Source organism: Vicia villosa, linkage group LG5, assembly GCF_029867415.1.
Source record: "Vicia villosa cultivar HV-30 ecotype Madison, WI linkage group LG5, Vvil1.0, whole genome shotgun sequence".
NCBI lineage: Eukaryota > Viridiplantae > Streptophyta > Magnoliopsida > Fabales > Fabaceae > Vicia > Vicia villosa.
The window spans coordinates 164,229,453-164,250,548 of NC_081184.1; the positions used below are offsets into that span (position 1 = coordinate 164,229,453).

General features: G+C 31.4%; 1 protein-coding gene across 1 annotated transcript; it reads left to right on the plus strand.

The window, feature by feature from the left end:
* The first annotated feature begins 1,739 nt into the window (after positions 1-1,739).
* On the plus strand, positions 1,740-7,070 carry LOC131603672 (G-patch domain-containing protein 1). The gene is made up of 11 exons (XM_058876085.1): positions 1,740-1,897; positions 1,985-2,069; positions 3,274-3,350; positions 3,523-3,547; positions 3,654-3,747; positions 3,836-3,902; positions 4,911-5,004; positions 5,710-5,891; positions 6,102-6,329; positions 6,406-6,519; positions 6,723-7,070. The coding sequence occupies exons 1-11, from the start codon at positions 1,820-1,822 to the stop codon at positions 6,786-6,788; spliced, it is 1,110 nt and encodes a 369-aa protein (XP_058732068.1). The 5' UTR covers positions 1,740-1,819; the 3' UTR covers positions 6,789-7,070.
* Positions 7,071-21,096: the final 14,026 nt, after the last annotated feature.

A 21,096-nucleotide genomic window follows, 5' to 3' on the forward strand; every position in this document is an offset into this window, starting at 1 on the left:
GTAGGATAGTTGTAAGTTATATAAATGCTATGCTAGTATTATTTCTTGTGAAATCATTGCGGGGCTTAAGAAGTTCCAGCTGCATGCCCAGTCATAAACACGTAAAATTGAGAATTCATCAACCAACTGGTCTCCATTTTATTGTCTTTCAATTGCAAATTCTCAACCCAGTTGCATCCATGATGTAGACCTCAACTGATAATAGGCAGCATGATCTTGTAACAAAGGAAGTGGTAGGTTGAGAACACCTTCAAGTGTTGCATGTAAACAATATATACTGAATATGTTAAATGATATCCACCTCTCCACAATAAAAACACGCCCATCATGTGTCTCTTGTCGCAAGACCATAAATCATTCGCCTTCATTTCTCTATATTGTTCCATGGTCAAGCATTGCCTTCCACTTGGATCAAACTGAAGCACAATCAGAGTATAAAGTAAGTGAATGTGACTTTATCCTAATTACTTTTAGTTCAATAGAATGCTAAATAGAACAACTTGCTGCACTTGAGTCTTGTCCTATAACCAACACTATCGTATCAGACTTATAATGTATGGATCGACTCATATCTAATTTCTACTCATATAAGTGGTTTGGAATATTAGAGCTAATATAGTTTGGAATCATATCTGTAACATATTGAATATGGTCTCGTAACAATTTTTCATTTTTTGCATTTTTCTTTTTGAATTATAGTCCACAAAGCATCAACATAGGACTTGGCAGCTTTTTCACTGCCATTATCGTTATTATTTTTAGAATATTGGAGCTGATATGGTTTGGAATATTGAAGCTAAATGGTTGTTGATATTGGAGCTCATATATACAACAATTGACTCTTTATTACACATTGATTTTGATTCTAATTGAAGTCACACAATTATTTTTTAACAAATGTGATTAGTATCTATACTTATATAGCTCATTAGTACTATAACTTACAAACTTAGATATTGGGCTAGTGCTAAAATAAGATGGACTTGAGGCCAAAGTACTTTTCAAAGTTTTACTTAATTAATTTCTTAAAAAACTTAATTAAAATTATTAATTAATTATATAAAAATATTAAATAATAAATTATTCTAATCATCATTATTATATAATTAAAATTATTTTTTTAATTCTAATCATTATTATCATGTCATTAAAATTATTTTTTATCCTAATCACCAATATCATATATGCAAAATTAGAGGAATACTAACCGAAATTTTCAAAGATGTAAAGTTGAGAGATAAAAAACTAAAATTTAAAATAAAAGGACTAAAATTAAAAAAACATCAAAATATATAAATCAAAAGTGCATTTAAATAGTATTTTAATATTTAAACCAACTTATGTTTTGGACAACTATTTTCTTCTCTCAGATTGAATTTTATCTTTAAAAAACACAATTTCTTTTTATATAATTACTATACACTATAATTACTATATATTATATATAATATAATACATTTGAAACAATTTCAAGAAAAACACAACTGCTATATAACTTCCCTTGCAAGGGTTCAAACCCTGGTTGTAGCAAAATCTAGACTTTAGATAAATGTAAGGGTATGAAGTAAAGTTTTCTTAAAAAACAAATGAATTTCTTTTTGCCAAGATTTGAACCCATTTCAACAAATGAATTAGTTAGCCCATTATAACTGGGCCGGACAGGGTTTAACACCGGCCCAACCCAACTCGACCCGCACCACAACCGAGTTACATTTTCAAAAGCTACTTCCATGGAGGAAAGCCCTAACAGCACCAGCATTTGTAACCAAATCACTCGAAGCGAGCAAATCCAGCGGCAGTGCAATCAATCGGAGGAGCCATGGCGGCACCCGAAACTCCTCTGTGTTACGTGGGTGTCTCAAGACGATCCGCCGCTTTCAATCTCATGAAGCAAATGGTCACACTTCTCTCTTTCTCGTTACTTTTTACCCTAATTTTTCTGTTGTTATTGTTTGCATATTGAACTGAATTTCATTTGTTTAAGGGATGGGAAGAAGGTGAAGGTCTTGGTAAAGATAAGCAAGGGATCAAAGGGCATGTTCGTGTCACCAACAAGCAAGACACTACTGGTTTGGTTTTTCTTTCTCTTTTTTGATCAATTTACTCTTTATTCAGCATACCTAGTTTATAGATCAATCAAAGTGTATTAGAATAATTAGAGCAATTTTTGTATTCTATTATGTTATGTTATGCTATGTTTAGCTTTTGCAAGAGGCAAAAGCAAATTTAGAAGTGTAGAATTGATTTTGTAATGATTTTGAAGTGTTTGGTTCTTCTGAAGTAGAATTGATTCTGCCTTCTAAATTTATTTTACTTTGAAGATAGAGGGCCCGTTTGTTTTGGTTTTTTTTAAAAATGATTTTTATAGTGTTATAAAATTTTGTGAAAAAAATTTTTACAAAGAAACTTTTTATAGAAGCTTCAAATGAAAATTTTGTTTGAATAGTTATTCTTAAAATGAGATTTTAGGTATTTCATCTATTTATGAGAAAAAAAATTGGATATCAAAATTTCAAAAAATCACTTAATTTTGAAGCTATTTCAAATAGATTTTCATAAAAATCATTTTTGAAATACAACTTTTTAAAAAAATTGCGATTTTGACTAAGTTCTTGTCTTCAATAATCTATGTTTATGTTCTAGGATGTCAAAATTAGTGTTTCATTTTAGAAAAATCGAATATAAAAAATCTTGTAATATTTTGAAAAACGGTTTTAAAAAATCTATTTTAAAAAATACAAAGAAAAAATCCATTTTTTTAAAGCTGAAACAAACAGGCCCAAAATTTATAGCTTTTGAGTTTAAAGTGATTTACATTGAAATTTTACTACTCAACTCATTTTTGCATAACTGTATCCAGACATAAATCACTTTGTATCTAACTTACTTTAAACAAAATCAATTCACTAAGAATAAATTCTCGTCACCACCGACCCAAACACACTTGGTGTATGTTTGGTTTCAAGTATAGAACACTTAGACTTGATTCAAGATGTGTAGAATTTATTTTGACATGTTTGGTTGTTCTCAAATAGAATTGATTATGCTTTTTATAATTGATTCTACTTGAAGCTATAATTTGTAGTTTTTGAGTAAAAACATGATTTTTACATTGAAATATACTATTCAACTGATTTTTTAGAAATTTATCCAGTATAAATCACTTTACCTTCAACTCATTTTTAGTTAGAATCAATTTTACACAATCAATTTTCAATTTTGTTCACTGCAGAACTAAACTCAAGCTTAGTTTGTTTGTTCAATTTTAAATAGGTATTGGATTAGAGAAGCCAAACCCGTGGGCATTTGACACTACACAATTTGATAATATACTCAAGCGATTGAAAGTGGTATGTTTTCTCTTTTCATTCCCTACCTTATTATTATTATTATCTCAATTCTATTTCATTCGTAAATACAATTCATTTTCTGTTAATTATGATTATCTCAATTCTGTTTCATTCGTACATACAATTCATTTTCTGTTCACTAAAATCTTTTTTTTTTTTTTTGTATTGATAGCAAGCGCCGGTTGCAAATGACGCAGGTATAACATTTCTCCATCGTCATTTCCTGTAAAATCTTGTATTCTTTAAATATGTTAATGAATATTATAATGAGGGTTTGTACTCTATTTTCTGTTGCCTGTGTAGATAGTAACACTGCTGAGGTGGAAACCGAGCTAGATCAGGCTGTTGCAGTTGACCCTCCTGTTTCCGTATCAAGGTCTACTAGACCACAAGGAAGGTTTGTAAGATTTGGATTCACGGTGTTGTTCAATGTTCATTCAACCAAACCAACCATACATGTGATTTTTGGTTTGCCTAATTTTCAGATACCAGAAAAGAGAGAGAGGAAAGCGCGTCTCTCAATATTCCTTAAAGGATCTTGAAGGAATTCTGGTAAGTTCTAACTTTGTATGATTTGTACATAAAAGGCGGTGCTGTGTAGCCCGCTATGTTGCTATGTAAAGATGTTGAGTTTTGTTTTGAGATAAATATCATATCTAGTGATTGATGTAGTTTTATAAATGGAACGACTTTTTATTAACCTCTGAAATCAGTTTCTCGGTACTGGACAGTTTTCCTGGACCAAATTTCAAACTAAAATTTTCTGATTCTATAATTCTATTCATCAATCCCTCTTAATTTGTGGTTATATGCAGTTATTTGAGTCATATTCTATATGTGATTATTAGAGTCGTATTCAGTAAATATGCTTATGTGTTTTGATAACTGAATCTGGAATACATCCAAGAATTCATACATGGTCATTATTTCATTTAAGCCAAATTCACATTTGATGAGTTTTGTTATCATTTGCAATAGCTGCACACTGGGATATGTGTGTTGCAGTTCTTAAGGATGAGCTGGAATAGTCTAATACTAGAAAACGCACACCTTTTGTCCGTTGTTTCGTTAAACTAAATCGGAAAATATACCCATAGATTGTAATATCCTCCAATTTCATTGTGTTAAAGAATGCTTGAAGATCCGCTGCTCCTTTAAAAAAGGACCGCATGTTATAAAGTTCCCTCCATGGCGTGGTCCTTGAAAAAGGGAACTATATTGGGACCATTGTAGTCAACCTTGCCCTACATTTACTAGATCCTCATTCAATGTCTCAAAGTTCTATTCTATTCTCACTTTACCAAGTCTAGTTGTTGTGCCAAAGCTTCACTTTTCTTGTGATTATTTTATTTGAAAAGAAGTTGCTGTTACTGAAAATGTGAATATCTGAATCAGTATGTCAAGCGGATATTTGTTGTCAGAATCAGAGTGCCAGGCTAATATCAATCTCAATACAATTAGCATTTTTAATGATCAAGCTTCTTAAATGTATATTTATATTTCAATTCTCTTTAATAGAACGTTGACCCTGATTGTTTACTTCTATATTGTTGATGATAGGTTAAAAAAGGTGACATATCTGAGAATATTGACAATGCTGAGGATGACTTGGATTCGTCAAAGACATCTGAAACTCAAGATTTTGAAGTTGAAGGTATAGGCTAGAATTATAGTGAAGTTTTTATGTTGTTTGTATTGTGTGAACGTACATACCTACATATGATAGTTGGATTTCATTGACATATTTGTAGGGTCACTCAGCCCCCAAGAAATATCCCCAAAGAAAGATATATATTTTTGGAGAATTGTAGCTGTTATATCTTTTTTACTCTTTTTCACCTAACTAATTTCCCTTGGTTTAGCTTAATCGCACAGTTAATTTTACGTTGTAAAAGAAAAGGGGCATATGAGGGATACTGTTAGAACAAATATATTTATACATGGAATTTCTGATCAGATTCTCTTAGTAAGATGCGGTAAGGAAAAAGAGTTCCTGCATATGTATTATTTAGTACTAGCGTGCCAACAGACATACCACTTTTCTTGAATGAAGACCATAGTCAGCCTTCATCATGATAAAAAAATAGGATTAGATCAAATTTGATTCGATTCAAATTTGAAATATGATTTAATTAAACCATTTGATTAAGTAAAGAATTATTAAATTTGAAATAGTAGTGTTTAAATGAAGTATAAAATTAGAAGAAAAAAGCTACACCAAAACTTGGTTTTCTCTTTATATAGAACAACTTGGTATTCCCCTTTATATAGATGTATACTATAGATACAGATCACCGATAGCGGCGATAGGTATACATAACTGTAGTTTCCTTAATCGGTCTATATGGCATTGTTACAGAAAGCAAATGTCCTGATATCCATCCAGAGTGGTGGGGCTTAAAGTTTGGGTTTGTCTCTGGGGGATTACTCGGTGCAGCATCAAAGAAGAGAAAGTCCTCTACATCTGAAAGTGCTAAAGCCGGGATGGCGAGAACCCCTTTTTTTGAACAAGATCAAGAAAACCTCTACAACTTAGTCCAAGTATGTTCCTCTCAAACATGATATACATGCTCTAAATTATTTTATCATATGATAACTGTAGTATGTTTGCGTGCGACATTCAATTATATGAAGGATGGCTGCGGGTGATGTTCTCCTAATATCTTGAATTCTAGGGCTATATTATGATTTTCATTTCATGTTCAAACTTGAAGGTTGTAAATATTAATGGAACCATTGTTGCTATGTCAGGATAAAGCCACAACAGGAAAGCAAGGATTAGGCATCAAAGACAGGCCCAAAAAAGTAGCTGGATGCTATTTCGAGGGTAAAAAGACGTCATTTGGTAATAGTGATGATGAAGATTCTGGGGACGAAGATTCTCTGGAAAACGAAACAGATGATGATGAGGAAGAAAAGAAAAAGATTGTTGAACCCAAATTGAAGCTGAAGAAGTTGTGTAAACAAATTTTAAAACAGGTAAGACCTTGTTCTTGCGCCACAATTTTTTCTCCTTGATAATGAAATCATGATTCATTTCTCACTTTATGTAAAGGTTCCTGGAAAATCATTGAAGCTGAAACAGCTGAAAGTTCTTGTTGAACAACATTCATCTTCAGTTTTGTCTGATTATTCTAAAAAAGAGGCTATTGCTTACTTGAAGCAAAAGGTATGACGGCTTTATCTACATATATCACCATAGATATTGAAATGAATCTCCTTTTTAATTTGCATTGCATAAACCACACTAAAATCTAAACCCTAAACTATTTGAAGTCTGTAGTTGTTACTATACTTCACAACTATACTCAAGTTATTTCATATTTGGTGCTTTATTTCAACACTCTCACATGGTTTGGTTCTTGATTTCAGCTGGCAGGCAGTAAGAACTTTTGTATTGAAGGGAAAACATTGAGATTGGCATCCAAGAGAAGTTGAAATTTTGATACATTTTTGGCGGCTTTTCTTATTCTTTTCATGCTGGGGAGAAAAAAGGGTTAAGTGTTCCTAGATTGCATTGGTTGGAGTTCTTAGAGTATAGGCACATTTCATTTCATTGCTTATCTCTCCCGCAAGAAGTGTTGTAATAATAGGTTAATGGTTACAAATTTTTAATAGCTTTTTGTTAATTTGAGTTTATAATTATTTTTAATTGTTAGTTAAAAATGTGCCAAGTGTGTGTATTCATTGGATTAGATATTGAAATAATTGTTGTGCTGATGTGTATGATGTGTATTCGAGTCAAACATAATAATGGTTGTGCTAATGTGTATTCGAGTCATAATAATGGTGAACCAGGAACCGCGGTTTATGACTCGAATAGACATTAGCACAACCATTATCGGTTCAAAGATGCTTGAAAACCATTTTGCTAAGAACCGGCTAAAAAACCGCCGAATCAGACAAAAACCGCTCAATGGTTTGTCACGTTAGGATTTGATGTTTAATATATATAGTAATATTTGCTTTTTAAAAAAATTATATATATTTTTTTCATTAAAATTATACTTGTACAAAATTTTTAAATTAATATATATATATATATATATATATATATATATATATATATATATATATATATATATATATATATATATATATATTTCCATTTGGAGGTGTGGTGGTTATGGGGTTGAGGTTGAGATTGAAGTAGAAATATTAGTGGCTTTGCGGGATTCGCAAACACTTATAAATGTTAACTATAGCCTCATATATATATATATATATATATATATATATATATATATATATATATATATATATATATATATATATATATATATATTTGTTCCAACATTTATAACTTCTTGTTATAATTTTAGTTAGTGGATAGATTTATTCAAATTTCAATATTTTAGGAGACAAATATTAATTACTAATAAATTAATTAATATTTTAAAATATTATTGACTTAAGCATAAGAACAATTATAATATATTGTTTAATATTTTTTCATACTTCAATTTTCATGTTATTTTTTGAAAAATAAGTAACCACAAAAGTAGCTAGAACCTACCATTTGTACCTGAGATAAATATTGGTTATTAATCAATTAGTTAAATTTTATTTTTTTAATATATTTTAAATAGAAAAAATTTAAAATAATTATCTTATATATTAAAATTGTTAAGTCTTTTAATAACTTTTGGAGCCAAAACATGAAAGTAGTTTTATAACTTTCTTATATATTTAACTCTTTTAATAACTTTTAGAGTCAAAATATGAGGGCAAAATTACTTTTATTTATTTATTTATTCATTAAATTAATACTTAAATTGAGAAGGACTAATATTTTTCCTTCTTGTTATCATTTCTTCACGTGTAATGTACAATTAGGATTGTAACTATCACAGTTAATTAATAAAATTAATTGTCACTTTCCCATAAAATTTGTTGAAATTTGAAATATTATATTTCGTAATGTTCATTTATTTTATTTTAAGTTATTTAATTTTATTAAAAAATACTAGAATTTTATTAAAATATATAAATTAATTTTACTTCCACAAATTTTTTTATTTATTTTATTAAATGCAATAAATTTAATCCCATAAAATTTGTTGAAATTGAAATATAATACGTGATAATGTTCCTTTATTTTATTTTAAGCTAATTAATTTGATTTAAAAAATACTAAAATTTATAAATTAATTTTACTTTCACAATATTTTATTAAATTTAATAAATTTGTATTAGATTCATTATAACTTCCTTAAACTATCATACTAAATTATGATAAATTTTAGTAAAAATTAATAAAATATTTATTCCCTAAAGTATATATTAGAGTGATTATAACTTCCCCAAAATAGGAGACTTCAAAAGTAGTGTTTGATTGAAATCAGTTCTAGAAGAAGACATGCAAAGTATCTGCAACCACTCCAACGCTCTAATTAGTATATGGCTAGAGAATTTTGAACTTAGAGAGTGTACCTTGAGTGTTGGCATTACTAAATTTATATATTTTTGAAGTTGTGGTATTGAGTATTGATTTATAAAAAATATCATATCACAACGGTATTTTGTTTAAGAATTTAGACTCACAATCTTGACGGAGAACCATTAGATGACAACTCAATAAGATTTGATTGAAATTGATTTTTGACGTGGATCTGCAAAAGTACATGCAAGCACTCCGACGCTCAAATTAGTATTGACTATCAAGTTTTTAAAATTACAAATGTGTGTATCTAAAAAAATGGTAACTTTAAGTTTGATTATGAAGGAGGACCTGCAGAAGTAACTACATATATTCCAACATTAAAATAAGTATTGACAATTAGAATTAAAAATGTGTACTTAAAAAATGGTAATTTTAAGTTTGATTTTAAAAGAGGACCGGCAAAAATACTTGCACTGACTTCAACATTTAAACTAGTATTGACAATGAGATTTTGAAAGTTAAAAATATGCATACCTTAAACGATAATAATTTAAGCTTATATATCTAAAGTTGTGGTATTGAATTTAGAGCATTAGTAAAACATCTCATGAAGACAAAACTCTTAACTAATAAATCGATAATATAATTTTAATAATATCTAACTATATATTATGGTTCAAATAAGAATATTTCACCGATAAAAATAATATAAATAGATAGTTAGAACAAAAATAAAGGTAAATCACAATATTAAAATAAGTAAGAGAAAAAAATATTAAATATTTCTTCACAAATAAAAATATCAAATAAAAAAACCAATTAATACGAAACTATATTAATGCCCTCACAAAAACCATTTGAATTTAATTAACACGTTCCCAACGCATAGTAAACACTAAAAATAACATGGGTGTTTGGACTTTCATTTGCTCAATATACATGTGTTACAACATTCTAAAGCATCTAGTCCAACATTTTCTATTCCATGATAATGAACACTAAATTGAGGCACTAACTTACAAAAATATTTCACCTTTAAAGATAAAAAGTACATTTTCACAAATAATAACATGAAATTCATAAAATTAATTAAAAACATAAATTAAAAAATTGTAACAAATTTAGGTTAACAACATTCAAGTTTAAAAACATTAAATTACTTATATTTTTAAGTGTGGTAACATCTCCGAACTAAAAATATTAATGCAATTTTTTTAAATTTAAAACACAAACAAATATAATTTTCTCATAAGATTATTTATATATAAAATTTACCATGAGGAACATACTATGGTTGGATAATACTTTCATCTTTAATAAAATGATCAATCCACTAATTCATAGTGTGTGTGATGCCTCATATCCTATTTGGAAATCTAAAGCAGAGAAAAAGGTTTTTTTGACTTTTTATTTTAAAATTTCCGTTACAAATCCTTCCCTTTTTATCTTAAGAGTGCAAAGCTATCGTTACTTATTAAGGGAAAATTTTATTATTGTATGCACGACTCATTGTTTATAGCAATCAAATCACCTTTTGACGCGAATAATAACATTTATGATGAAATTATTCGGTTACTAATCAAATCACCTTTTGAGGCGAATAATAACATTTGTGATGAAATTACCCGGTTACTTAGCAAAAAGATTAAGGAGCAATGACGCATTTCGCGTTACTCCTAAAAAATTTTGAGCCGAATTTTTTAATTTTTCCCCTGCTATTAATATTTAATTTTACTTTTACACCCTTTTGATACTAAATTTCAGAATAATTTGGTTTTAAAAATCAAAAGTCTCAATCCTCTCAAATTACCTAAATTACTTCACAAAATATAAGACATTGGCATGTGTCAAAAGAAGTGGATATTTCAATTAACTAAAGACATAAATATAATTCCAACACAATAGGTATAAATTCATCATTGAGTTGACAAATCTCAAAAAATGGCGAATGACAAATAATCAAGAGATCTCAAAATATACCAAATGATGAAAACGATATAATAAATGTAAGATTTTCTGTCCTATTATTGCCACTGAAAAATATTAAAAAAATATATATTAGATACCAAACTTGAAAAAAAATAGTAATAATTTTAAATAGAAGTTTGTTACCTCGACAATTGAGAGGAAGGTGCTATAGTTAATTTTTTAGGGATGTTTTTGTTTTTATTCTCATGTTCATGCAAGTATTGAGACTCCTCCATAATAGTTGGGAGTGGTGGCTTCCATTTGGAGGTGTGCTGGTTAGGGGATTGGGGTTGAGGTTGAGGTTGAGATTGAGTTGAAGTAGAAATATTAGTGGCTTTGCGAGATTTGCATCCCTTTAAGAAACACTTAAACATTTTGTAGTGGGATGAGAGAAGAGTTTGTATCAATCAATCAATGTATTAATGTTGTTATAGTTTTGAATGTTAACTATAGCCTCATATATATAATTGTTCTAACATTTATAACTTCTTATTATAATTTTTTTATATTTGTCCTTAAATTTCTCAACAACATTAATCAATGTAAAAAAATCCACATTTTAGTTAGTGGATAGTTTTATTCAAATTTCAATATTTTAAGAGACAAATATTAATTACTAATAAATTAATTAATATTTTAAAATATTATTGACTTAAGCATAATATGGAATCTACATACTTGAAACCAGGTTCCACTCCTATGTAATTTAAGATTCTTACCTAGCTATGAACTACACAACAATCAACTCAGCTGAGGTACATCTATTTTATTCGGTCCATTTTCTATCTGTTTTCATTGGCCAACTCTATTCTTGAACAAAGACTCATAATTCTTTGTCGAATTCTTCATATAAACTAGAAGTATCATTTAACATATAACACTTATCTTTCTCTCCTTTTACTTTTTTTTCTTTTTCATTTAATATATAATACTTATATTTCTCTCTTCTTTCACTTTCTTTTATTTTTTTCATAGAGTTGAATATTTTAGATATGAAAAATTGATGGAAAGAATGAGTTTGTTAATGGCGGAAAATATTTCATGTTAAGTAAACAAAAATGCTATCATAGCTTTTGTTTTGGATAGTTAAAAATGTGATTGTGAAAGTCTTTGGGAAATTTTATAAGTTTTTATGGTGATGTTTAATTTGAGATCGAGTAAGTGATGAATTAAGAAGATGAAGGAGTTGTTTGGTATTTTCAACTAGAGTGACCATTTTCAATTATGGGATGGGTGAAAAATAATGCATAAAGATAAAAAGTGTGAGAATTAAAAAAAAAAAAAGAAAGAAACGGAATTAGATGAAAAGTGTTACCGTTTATGATAAGATCTATGAACTTGTCTAACTCAATAGTAGATAAATATGCATAAGATCTATCAACTTGTCTAATTCAATGGTAGATAAATATGCTTCACGGTGAAGGTGAGTGACTTAGTTAATACCTCACAATAGAAAAAGTTTTAGAAAGAAAACATTATATTCCTCCATTTTATTTTAAATAATAATATTATTTTTTTAAAAAACAAATACTTCTTTTAAACTAGACATATTTTATTTATTCATTTTACCGATTGTGATGGTGAAAAATATATTATTGATACTGAAATGGAGTAGATTATCATTATTTGATGGATTGCCAATAAAACTATGCAATTACAGAGTAAATATAAAAAATTAATTTAAAAAAAAGTGATAAGGAAGTCAAGATCAAGAGTTTTATTCCTATACTAATGATACTACCATTGACGGTTTTAGAAAGATAAATGAGATTCCGTAAAAAAAAAAATAAATGAAATCACAAATATTCTCACAAATTAAGTAACTATATAACTCGATAATGAAAGATAAATATCTCATATATTTTTTTAAGAAATAATAGTATAATTTAAGAATTAAAAAAAAAATTAATTAAAGAAACAACTTTTCAATAACATAAAGATAAGTTTTAAGGAGAAGATATGATATTTTTGCATTCCTAAAATTTATAATAGATAGTGAGGTTTAAAATGCGTGCTTTCATTTGACAATAAAAAACGGGTGTGCTTTGATAATGAATAAAAAACGTGTGTGCTTAGATAACGAGTAAAACATGATATTAAGATGTCTCACAAATCATTCATGATATAACTACACATGAATTATTCAATAAAAAAAAAATCATAACATCGCTATGACCCATTATTTAATCGTGACTAGAGGTAGGAATAGGCTGGACCGAGCCAGGCTTTACCAAGCTTGAGTCTGGTCTGCTAAAATACTTTAAGCCTAAGTCTGATCTGTAGCCTCTCATAAGCTTACTTTTAGGCCCGAACCTGACCTTTTTGAATGTCTGATTGACCTACAAGCTTACTTAAAAGCCTATTTTATTTAAACATTTGTAAATAAGTAATTTAATTAATTTTTAAATGGAATAAAAAATAAAATATCAATGAGCTATATATTTATTTGCTTTGACTTATTCGAGTATACCTAGTAGCATATGTTTCGTGATACTATTTGTTCGAGAAAACTTATGAAAATAACATATCACATTTTTCATAAGATTTTTTTCATCTTATTCCCATAATTGTTTGAAGATAATTAAAATTTATTTTTATGTTTTAATTAAAAGTATAATAAAAAAAATTCTTCATATTTATCTAAATAGGCCGGCCTGATAGATTTAAAAGACTTTTTATATAGTCTATGGCCTATCTTTTTAACTAAATAGGCTTATGAAAAAGTCTAGGCCTTTTCTATTTAAAAAAAAAGGTTTGGCTTAGCCTTAACCTGTGTAGGCTAGGTCATAGGCTTCTGTAAGTCCGCCTGACCTATTCCCATTCCTAATCATGACTTTACAAGAATGTAAATAATTTACTTTTTAAGATCGATAACTTCAAAAAAATTAAATTAACAATGTTGTTAAAAAAAATTACTGATAATGTCACAATTTAATGTAATGTAACAATTTAGTAATAATTTAATGTAATGTAACAATTTAGTAATGTAATGTTTTTACGAAGTCAAATGTCTAGTTAAAATATTGTATGTATTCTTTTGGGTTTGTTTGAAAATGAGTACACTATCAGACAACCAATATAATATAAAAGAAGATGAAATAAGATAAAAAGGAAATATATCTTGATATTTGCTATCTTCGTCTATTTTTTCTTCTAGAATTGAGATTGACTTTGCTTTATGCATGTGGAATCTTTTTAATAGCTCTTTGCAATATCAGAAACTATCGAAGTTTTTCCATCATAGACATTTAAAATTCTTTCAACATCATATGAGAAAAATCCTCACATAATATTAGTAGTGCCAAATATAATATCATTAACTCAAACTTGCACCAACGTAAATTTGCAGCAGTAAAATGTCATACTCAGTGTTCCGTTCGAGAATCATAAGTGAATGCTCTATCTCCGCGTAGGAACCAGAAATGAAGATAGTTAGATAACTGGTGATCTTGAAAGGTAGCTTCAATCTCTTTTATGGTGGCGCGAGGTGGACATGCATGGTTAGCAATCCATCACCAAAGTCAGTTTAAGATGAGTATAGTGAAATTGGAGAAAAGAGATTGTACACTGTTCCTTGCTTAGGAACTATTTTTATATTTTAGGTTGAGTAGGCTGGGCTTGAGATGGATCGGGTCTTGGTCATTTGGCCTTTGGTCGGTCCAGACCAGTTTCCCCCAAGGATTTAACGGGCACTAAAGGTGATGGGGAAGCCTTAAGTATCATTGACCGACCTTCATATCGTGATCTGATGTGGAATAGAGACGGATCGCTTGTGATCTATTTTTTGAAGAATTAATGGGTAACATGTGCATTTAATGCGATTCCATCGATGAAACTTTTTTGTTATCCATTCCTAACATGTGCAATGACGTGACAAACTAAGGTATGACACAATTGACAGAGTACTTGAGTGCGTTCAATTTGACATGTATCCAGTGAAAATCTAGTCGTTGATCTTGTGATTCTTGTTCATAGTTGGTCTTGATCCTTCAGCCGACTTTGCTTATAAATAGAATAAGTTGAGTATTTAAAATTTTCTGCAACCTTTGAGTTTTCAAGCTTTCAGTTACTTTCCATGAAAACATCCATCTTCTTCTTCTTCTTCTTCTTCTTCTTCTTTGAGAATATCACTAGAAGCGACTTAGAGCTTCTATTAAAATTTTATTCTTTTTCTCTCCTTCTACTTCATCAATCTCCCATAACCTGGTATCCTTCTAACTCAAGCTTTTCCTTCAACATTTCTTGTTTTTAGGCCAAGATGAGTTATAATAATGTTGATTTAGTGAGTGATTTTAAAGTGGAAACTTTATCTGGGTCATCCCCTAATGCTCCTCACCCTTCTTCTAGTAGTGATCATGTAAAACCGAAAATAATAATCTTGTCTCACAATTCTGAGTTAAAAAGGGTATATAATAATTACATGGAGGAAGAAACTTGTTCTTATGGGTCATTAGACACCCTTATTTCAAATGTTGGTGGAAGAGTAAATCGTGTTGAGGCCTCTATGCTCTCTCTTATCTTGTCAGAATAAGAGGTATGAGCCAATTTGCAAAGGAGGGATCATACAAAAGATTTCATTCAAGTTCATCTGCAAACGAAAGGTCGTGAGCCTAGAGACGATGAGGTGTTAGAACACTTAACTCTTCAACGCTGCCGATTGTGTCAGAGTATGACTAGGTAGGTGCAAGAATAGTATTAACTTCTTCGACTCTAGGCACTGAGGCCACCATAAGCGTTACTGGCATTATGGTCGACAATCCTTCTGAGTGGTTAGTCTTTTAGGTGTTATGAAAGAAGAGGATATGCAATTCTTTTGATGATTTCATGGTCCCATTATATGAGTTCATGTATACAAGAATAGGACTTCGACTGCCTTTTTTACAATTTGAGGTAGTCGTCTTGAAACATTTAAAAGATGCTCCTTTTTCAACTTCATTCAGGGTCATGGGCAATGGTCTTCCAAATATGTGTCGAGCACAAGTCCTGAACGCCATATCTTCATTTATTCTTTGATCTATTCCATCAGAGGCATACTTCTGAGGATAGCGCTTGCAATCAAGGGCTCATTTACTTCTATCTGGTTAACCATTGCTTCGACACTTTACTCTTGACTATGGCAACTTTTTGAGGCGCCTTCTATCGATGTGAGGAAAAGACGAATTGATACTAATGTTATCTTGAGTGCGGTTAATTTTGAGGAGAGAAGGAATATTTTTTATTAGAGCGGAGCCTTCATGCATTTTTTGACACGTGTGATTTCATTTTACAGATAACATGGGTAAAATGGGCAGGTTGAACATGTTTGAAATTCTGGTAAGCCAGGTTGCAGATGTCTTATGACATGTTAAGGCATCTGATCTGAACAACATAAAGGCAAGGTATATCAAAATTGAAAAAGTAAACAACACACATAATTGTTTACCCAATTTGATTTACAACAACATATACTCTAGGGGCTACCAAGCTAGGGATAAAGTCAACTAAAGTAGTATTAATTCAAAGTACTATGTAAACAACCTCTAGTTCACATGTAAACAACCTCCGGTTTACTGACTTCTCACTTAGTCACGACTCATTTACCTTTCTACCTAAGACTCACCTAGGCATGATGCCCTCATCAACTCCCCTTCAATCACAGTCAATGATTGGATACTTCTAAGAAATTAGAAAACAATAGGAAGACACACTTCCAACATAATACCTAGCCAAGACTCTTGACTAAGAACAATACTTAGAGTTGCTTCAAAGTTTCCTCCAAGAACAATAACCATTCTATGCTTAAAATATTTAGAATGAGCAATAATCAACTCTATACTTCACAGCTTAAGAGAGATAATATAACCTTACAACTCAAGGAACACATTCCAACTCCAGGTCGAGTGGATTACAAAACAACCAACCATCCGAGAAAGTGGTACAAACGACAAAGCCCTAGTATGCCTACATCTTGGACTCGTTCCTTTTCTATGTTATAATGCTTCTATTTATAACTTTTTCCCAACTGAATTTGGGCTTCAAAATCACAACATATTAGCTGCTAAAAATCTGCAGAAGATTCTGCATAAAAATATGTCTTCAATCAAATCTTCCTAAATTATCTCCATATGTAGAAAGTGACTATTCTTCTTGATTCTGACTTGAATCTTTCAATCATACTAATCAGCGCCTGAAGATCTCCACAATATTCCTAGAATATTCTGTATAAGTCAGAATTCGAACCTATCCAATCAGCCCAATCTATAACAGCCACGATGTCGAAAAAACTCCAGCAAAGGACATCTTGTCTGACATGTTGCTCCAGATGATGAAACATTCATCTTAACATGTTTCTTTGTACCATATGACATCTTGATTAATCTGTTCTTTTTACCAAGATAATATATCCTATATAACATAGTGCTGCAATATTTGTTTCTAAAATTAACGCCAATCTTAAAATATAGAGAACCAACAATGTTTTACAGCCTTGTTGATGCTCGACGTATTCAGGCTATGGTGAATACTAGGACTTCTTCTTCTGCGCCTATTCCTTTGACGACTCATTCTCTGATCCCTTCTCCGGCTGTATATATTCAAATTACAAAGCATTTTTTTCTTATTAAAAAAAACAATTTTTTTATAAAAAACAAAAAGAATAAAAAAAAGCCATTAAATCTAATAAAAGGAATAACAAATAAATTTGCTTGTTAACTTCACATAATTCGAACACAGAACTTTTTACTAAGATATAATTCTTTTATTAGTTGAGCTGATAAACTATTTAAAAAATGCTAAAGTTTATTTATTTGAAGTTCTAAAACTCTTTTGAAAACATGTTTTTAAGTCCAAAATAAGCTGTATCCTTGAGTCGGACATGTGTTTGCACTTATATATTTTGTAGGAAATTATTCATGACACCCTTACCTTTATTCAGTTTTTTTAGTGAAAATTTAAAAACACATTTTTTGCACCGTTCAAAGTTTAAAATTTAAATGCATTACAACACTACAAACTCAATCTCAGAACCTTGCAAAGTGCAAGTAAAAATATGTAGGAATACATATTACAAAATTCGAATGCAACTAATACATATTAAAATTCAAACGTTACTATTTAAGTGGCACGAACAATCTTTCCACATCAGACCATTATATTTGAAATAAAAAACAACTTCTCTCAAGACACAATCAGAGCTTTCACAAATTTGATTTCAACATTTTTTAACATTTTCTCTCAATATATACATGGACGGATCCACATGTATAGCATTGGAGGCAACTGCCCCCACTAAGTTGCTTAAATGATTATAAAGTATTTAACAAATTTTGTTTTTCACCTAATAGCACATAAGCAATGCCCCCACACAAAAAAGTTGTATTTTTATACTTCAAGTATTAAATATACATAAATTATTGAATGGTAGTTGTTGTGAATTCAATGCCAAGAACAAAGTATAAAACAAGGAAGAATAAAGGACAAGGAAGAAGAGGAACACAAGAATTGGTTATAACTGCTATTCTTTCACTTTCTCTTAAAACAAGATTACAAGTTTACAAGAATAACAAATAACCTCTCTCACCCTAAATTAGGATTTGCAGCTTAGCAATGATGAGAGACTAGTATGCTATTTATAATAAAACCTAACATACTAACTAATGGGCTTTTTCAGCAAGGCCCATTACACAAGCCAACTTAATAAACAAGCTAACTTAACAAATTAGGGTTTAAACACTAAAACCTAATTTAACATGCTAACAACCCTAGCATCTTCAACATCTGCATGCTAGACCCATCTTCGACTACAGCATGCACACTTCGACACCAGCATGTGAACAATCCTTCGACTTCATGCTTAACTCTGTCGAACTGTCGAACCAAGAAACTACCCTTCGACAATACTAGAGTTCGATCCAATATCTCACAAATCTCCACCTTGGACCTAACTCTACAACGTCAAGGAACAAACTAGCTTTCTTCATGCAGCTTTATCAGCTGCATACAGTTGAAAAACTTGCAACTCGGCAATGTCTTGGTGATCATATCAGCAGCATTGTCTTCAGTCGAAACCTTCAGCACTTGGACTTCTCCACGCTCGATTACTCCTCTAACGAAATGCAGCCTCACATCAATGTGCTTAGTTCGCTCATGATAGGCTGAATTCTTCGACAGGTGTATTGCACTTTGACTATCACATTTAACAGTGATACCTCGACCTTGAAGTTTCAGCTCCTTCGCAAAACCTTCAAGCCACAATGCTTCTTTCACAGCTTCAGTTAGGGCAATATACTCCGCTTCAGTGGTTGATAGAGCAACAACCTTCTGAAGTGTTGCTTTCCAACTAATTGCAGTGCCAAACATAGTGAAAACATATCCAGAAATAGATTTTCTGGAATCCATACAACCTGCATAATCAGAGTCGACATATCCTTCTATTACTGCTTTACTATCTTCACCCAAGGCTCCACCATAAATTAGGACTCTATTCAGAGACCCATTTATGTACCTTAAAATCCACTTCAATGCTTGCCAGTGAGCCTTTCCAGGATTCGCCATGTACCTGCTTACAAGACTGACTGCGTAAGCTATGTCGGGTCTAGTACAAACCATAGCATACATCAAAGAACCAACTATATTAGCATACGGAATGCTATTCATATAGGCTCTTTCGACATCAGTACTGGGACACTGATCAATACTCAGCTTGAATTGAGGGTTTGTTGGAGTCACAACTGGCTTCGAATTCGACATACCAAACTTTTCAAGAATCTTCCGTAGATATGCCTTTTGAGATAAGCATAACTTCGACTTCTTTCTATCTCTTCGAATGTAAATTCCAAGAATCCTGGAAGCGGCTCCCAGATCCTTCATATCGAACTCCTTATTGAGTTCAGCCTTCACCCTCGTCACATCTTCAACATTGTTGCTTGCTATGAGAATATCATCCACATAAAGCAACAAAATAACAAATGAATTACCAGATCGAAATCTGAAGTAAACGCAGTGGTCGAACTGACTTCTAATGAAACTTATGCGTGCCATGAACTTGTCGAATATCCTATTCCACTGTCGAGGAGATTGTTTCAGCCCATACAAAGATCTCTTTAACTTGCACACATAATCTTCCTTCCCCTTTTCGACATACCCTTCAGGTTGCCTCATCAGAATCGTTTCATCTAAATCACCATACAAGAACGCAGTCTTCACATCCATCTGTTCTAGTTCAAGATCGAACTGTGCCACCATGGCAAGCAACATTCGAATGGACCTATGCTTCACAACAGGAGAAAACACATCATTGAAGTCGACACCTTCTTTCTGAGTGAAACCCCTTGCAACTAACCTTGCCTTGTATCTTTTTGACGTCACTCCTTCAATTCCTTCCTTAACTTTGAAAATCCATTTACAGCTGACTAACCTTGCCCCAGCAGGTTTCTTGATCAGTTCCCAGGTATGATTATCATGAAGAGATTTTATCTCATCATCCATGGCCTTCAGCCATTCAGTCTTATTTCGACTCCTTATAACTTCCTTATAGTCTCTAGGTTCTTCGTCTAGAACCTCACTTGCAGAGATTAAGGCATAAGCTATAAGATCTGCATATCCAAGTCTCTGAGGTGGCTTGATGACTCTTCTCGACCTATCTCTCGACAATAGGTAGTCATCGTCAGTTTCCTCAGCTTCAGCATCTTCTGCTTCTTCTTCGACTTCATCTGGGATATGCAATTCAGCATCAACATGCTCCACCTCAACAGGAATCTCTACCTGTTCCAGCTCTTCGTCAGATGTTTCTGTACTTCGACCAACATCATCAGTTTTCTTAAAAGCCATTTCAGCTTCATTGAAAACTACATCTCGACTGGTGATACACCTCCTGTGACCTGGCTCTAGGCACCATAGCCTATAAGCTTTGACTCCTTCATGGTATCCCATGAACATGCATTTCAGAGCTCTAGGTTCGACCTTGTCTTGCCTAATGTGAGCATAGGCTACGCAGCCAAATACTCTCAGTTTGTCGAGATCTGGTTGATGTCCCGACCAAACTTCTTCAGGTGTCTTCATATCTAACGCTGTCGAAGGACATCTGTTTATCAGATATGTTGCTGTCGAAACAGCCTCAGCCCAGAACACCTTTGTTAACCCCGCACTAGTCAACATGCATCTGACTCTCTCCAAAATAGTTCGATTAAACCTTTCAGCCAAACCATTTTGCTGTGGAGTACCTGCAGTAGTTCTATGCCTTGCAATACCAGAGGTAGCACAAAAACTGTCGAATGCCTCATTGCAAAATTCAAGGCCATTGTCGGTTCTCAACCTCTTGACCTTTCTGCCAGTCTGATTTTCAACCAGAGTCTTCCAACTTTTGAAATTCTCAAAAGTTTCATCCTTAGTCTTCTGGATGAATACCCATAATTTTCT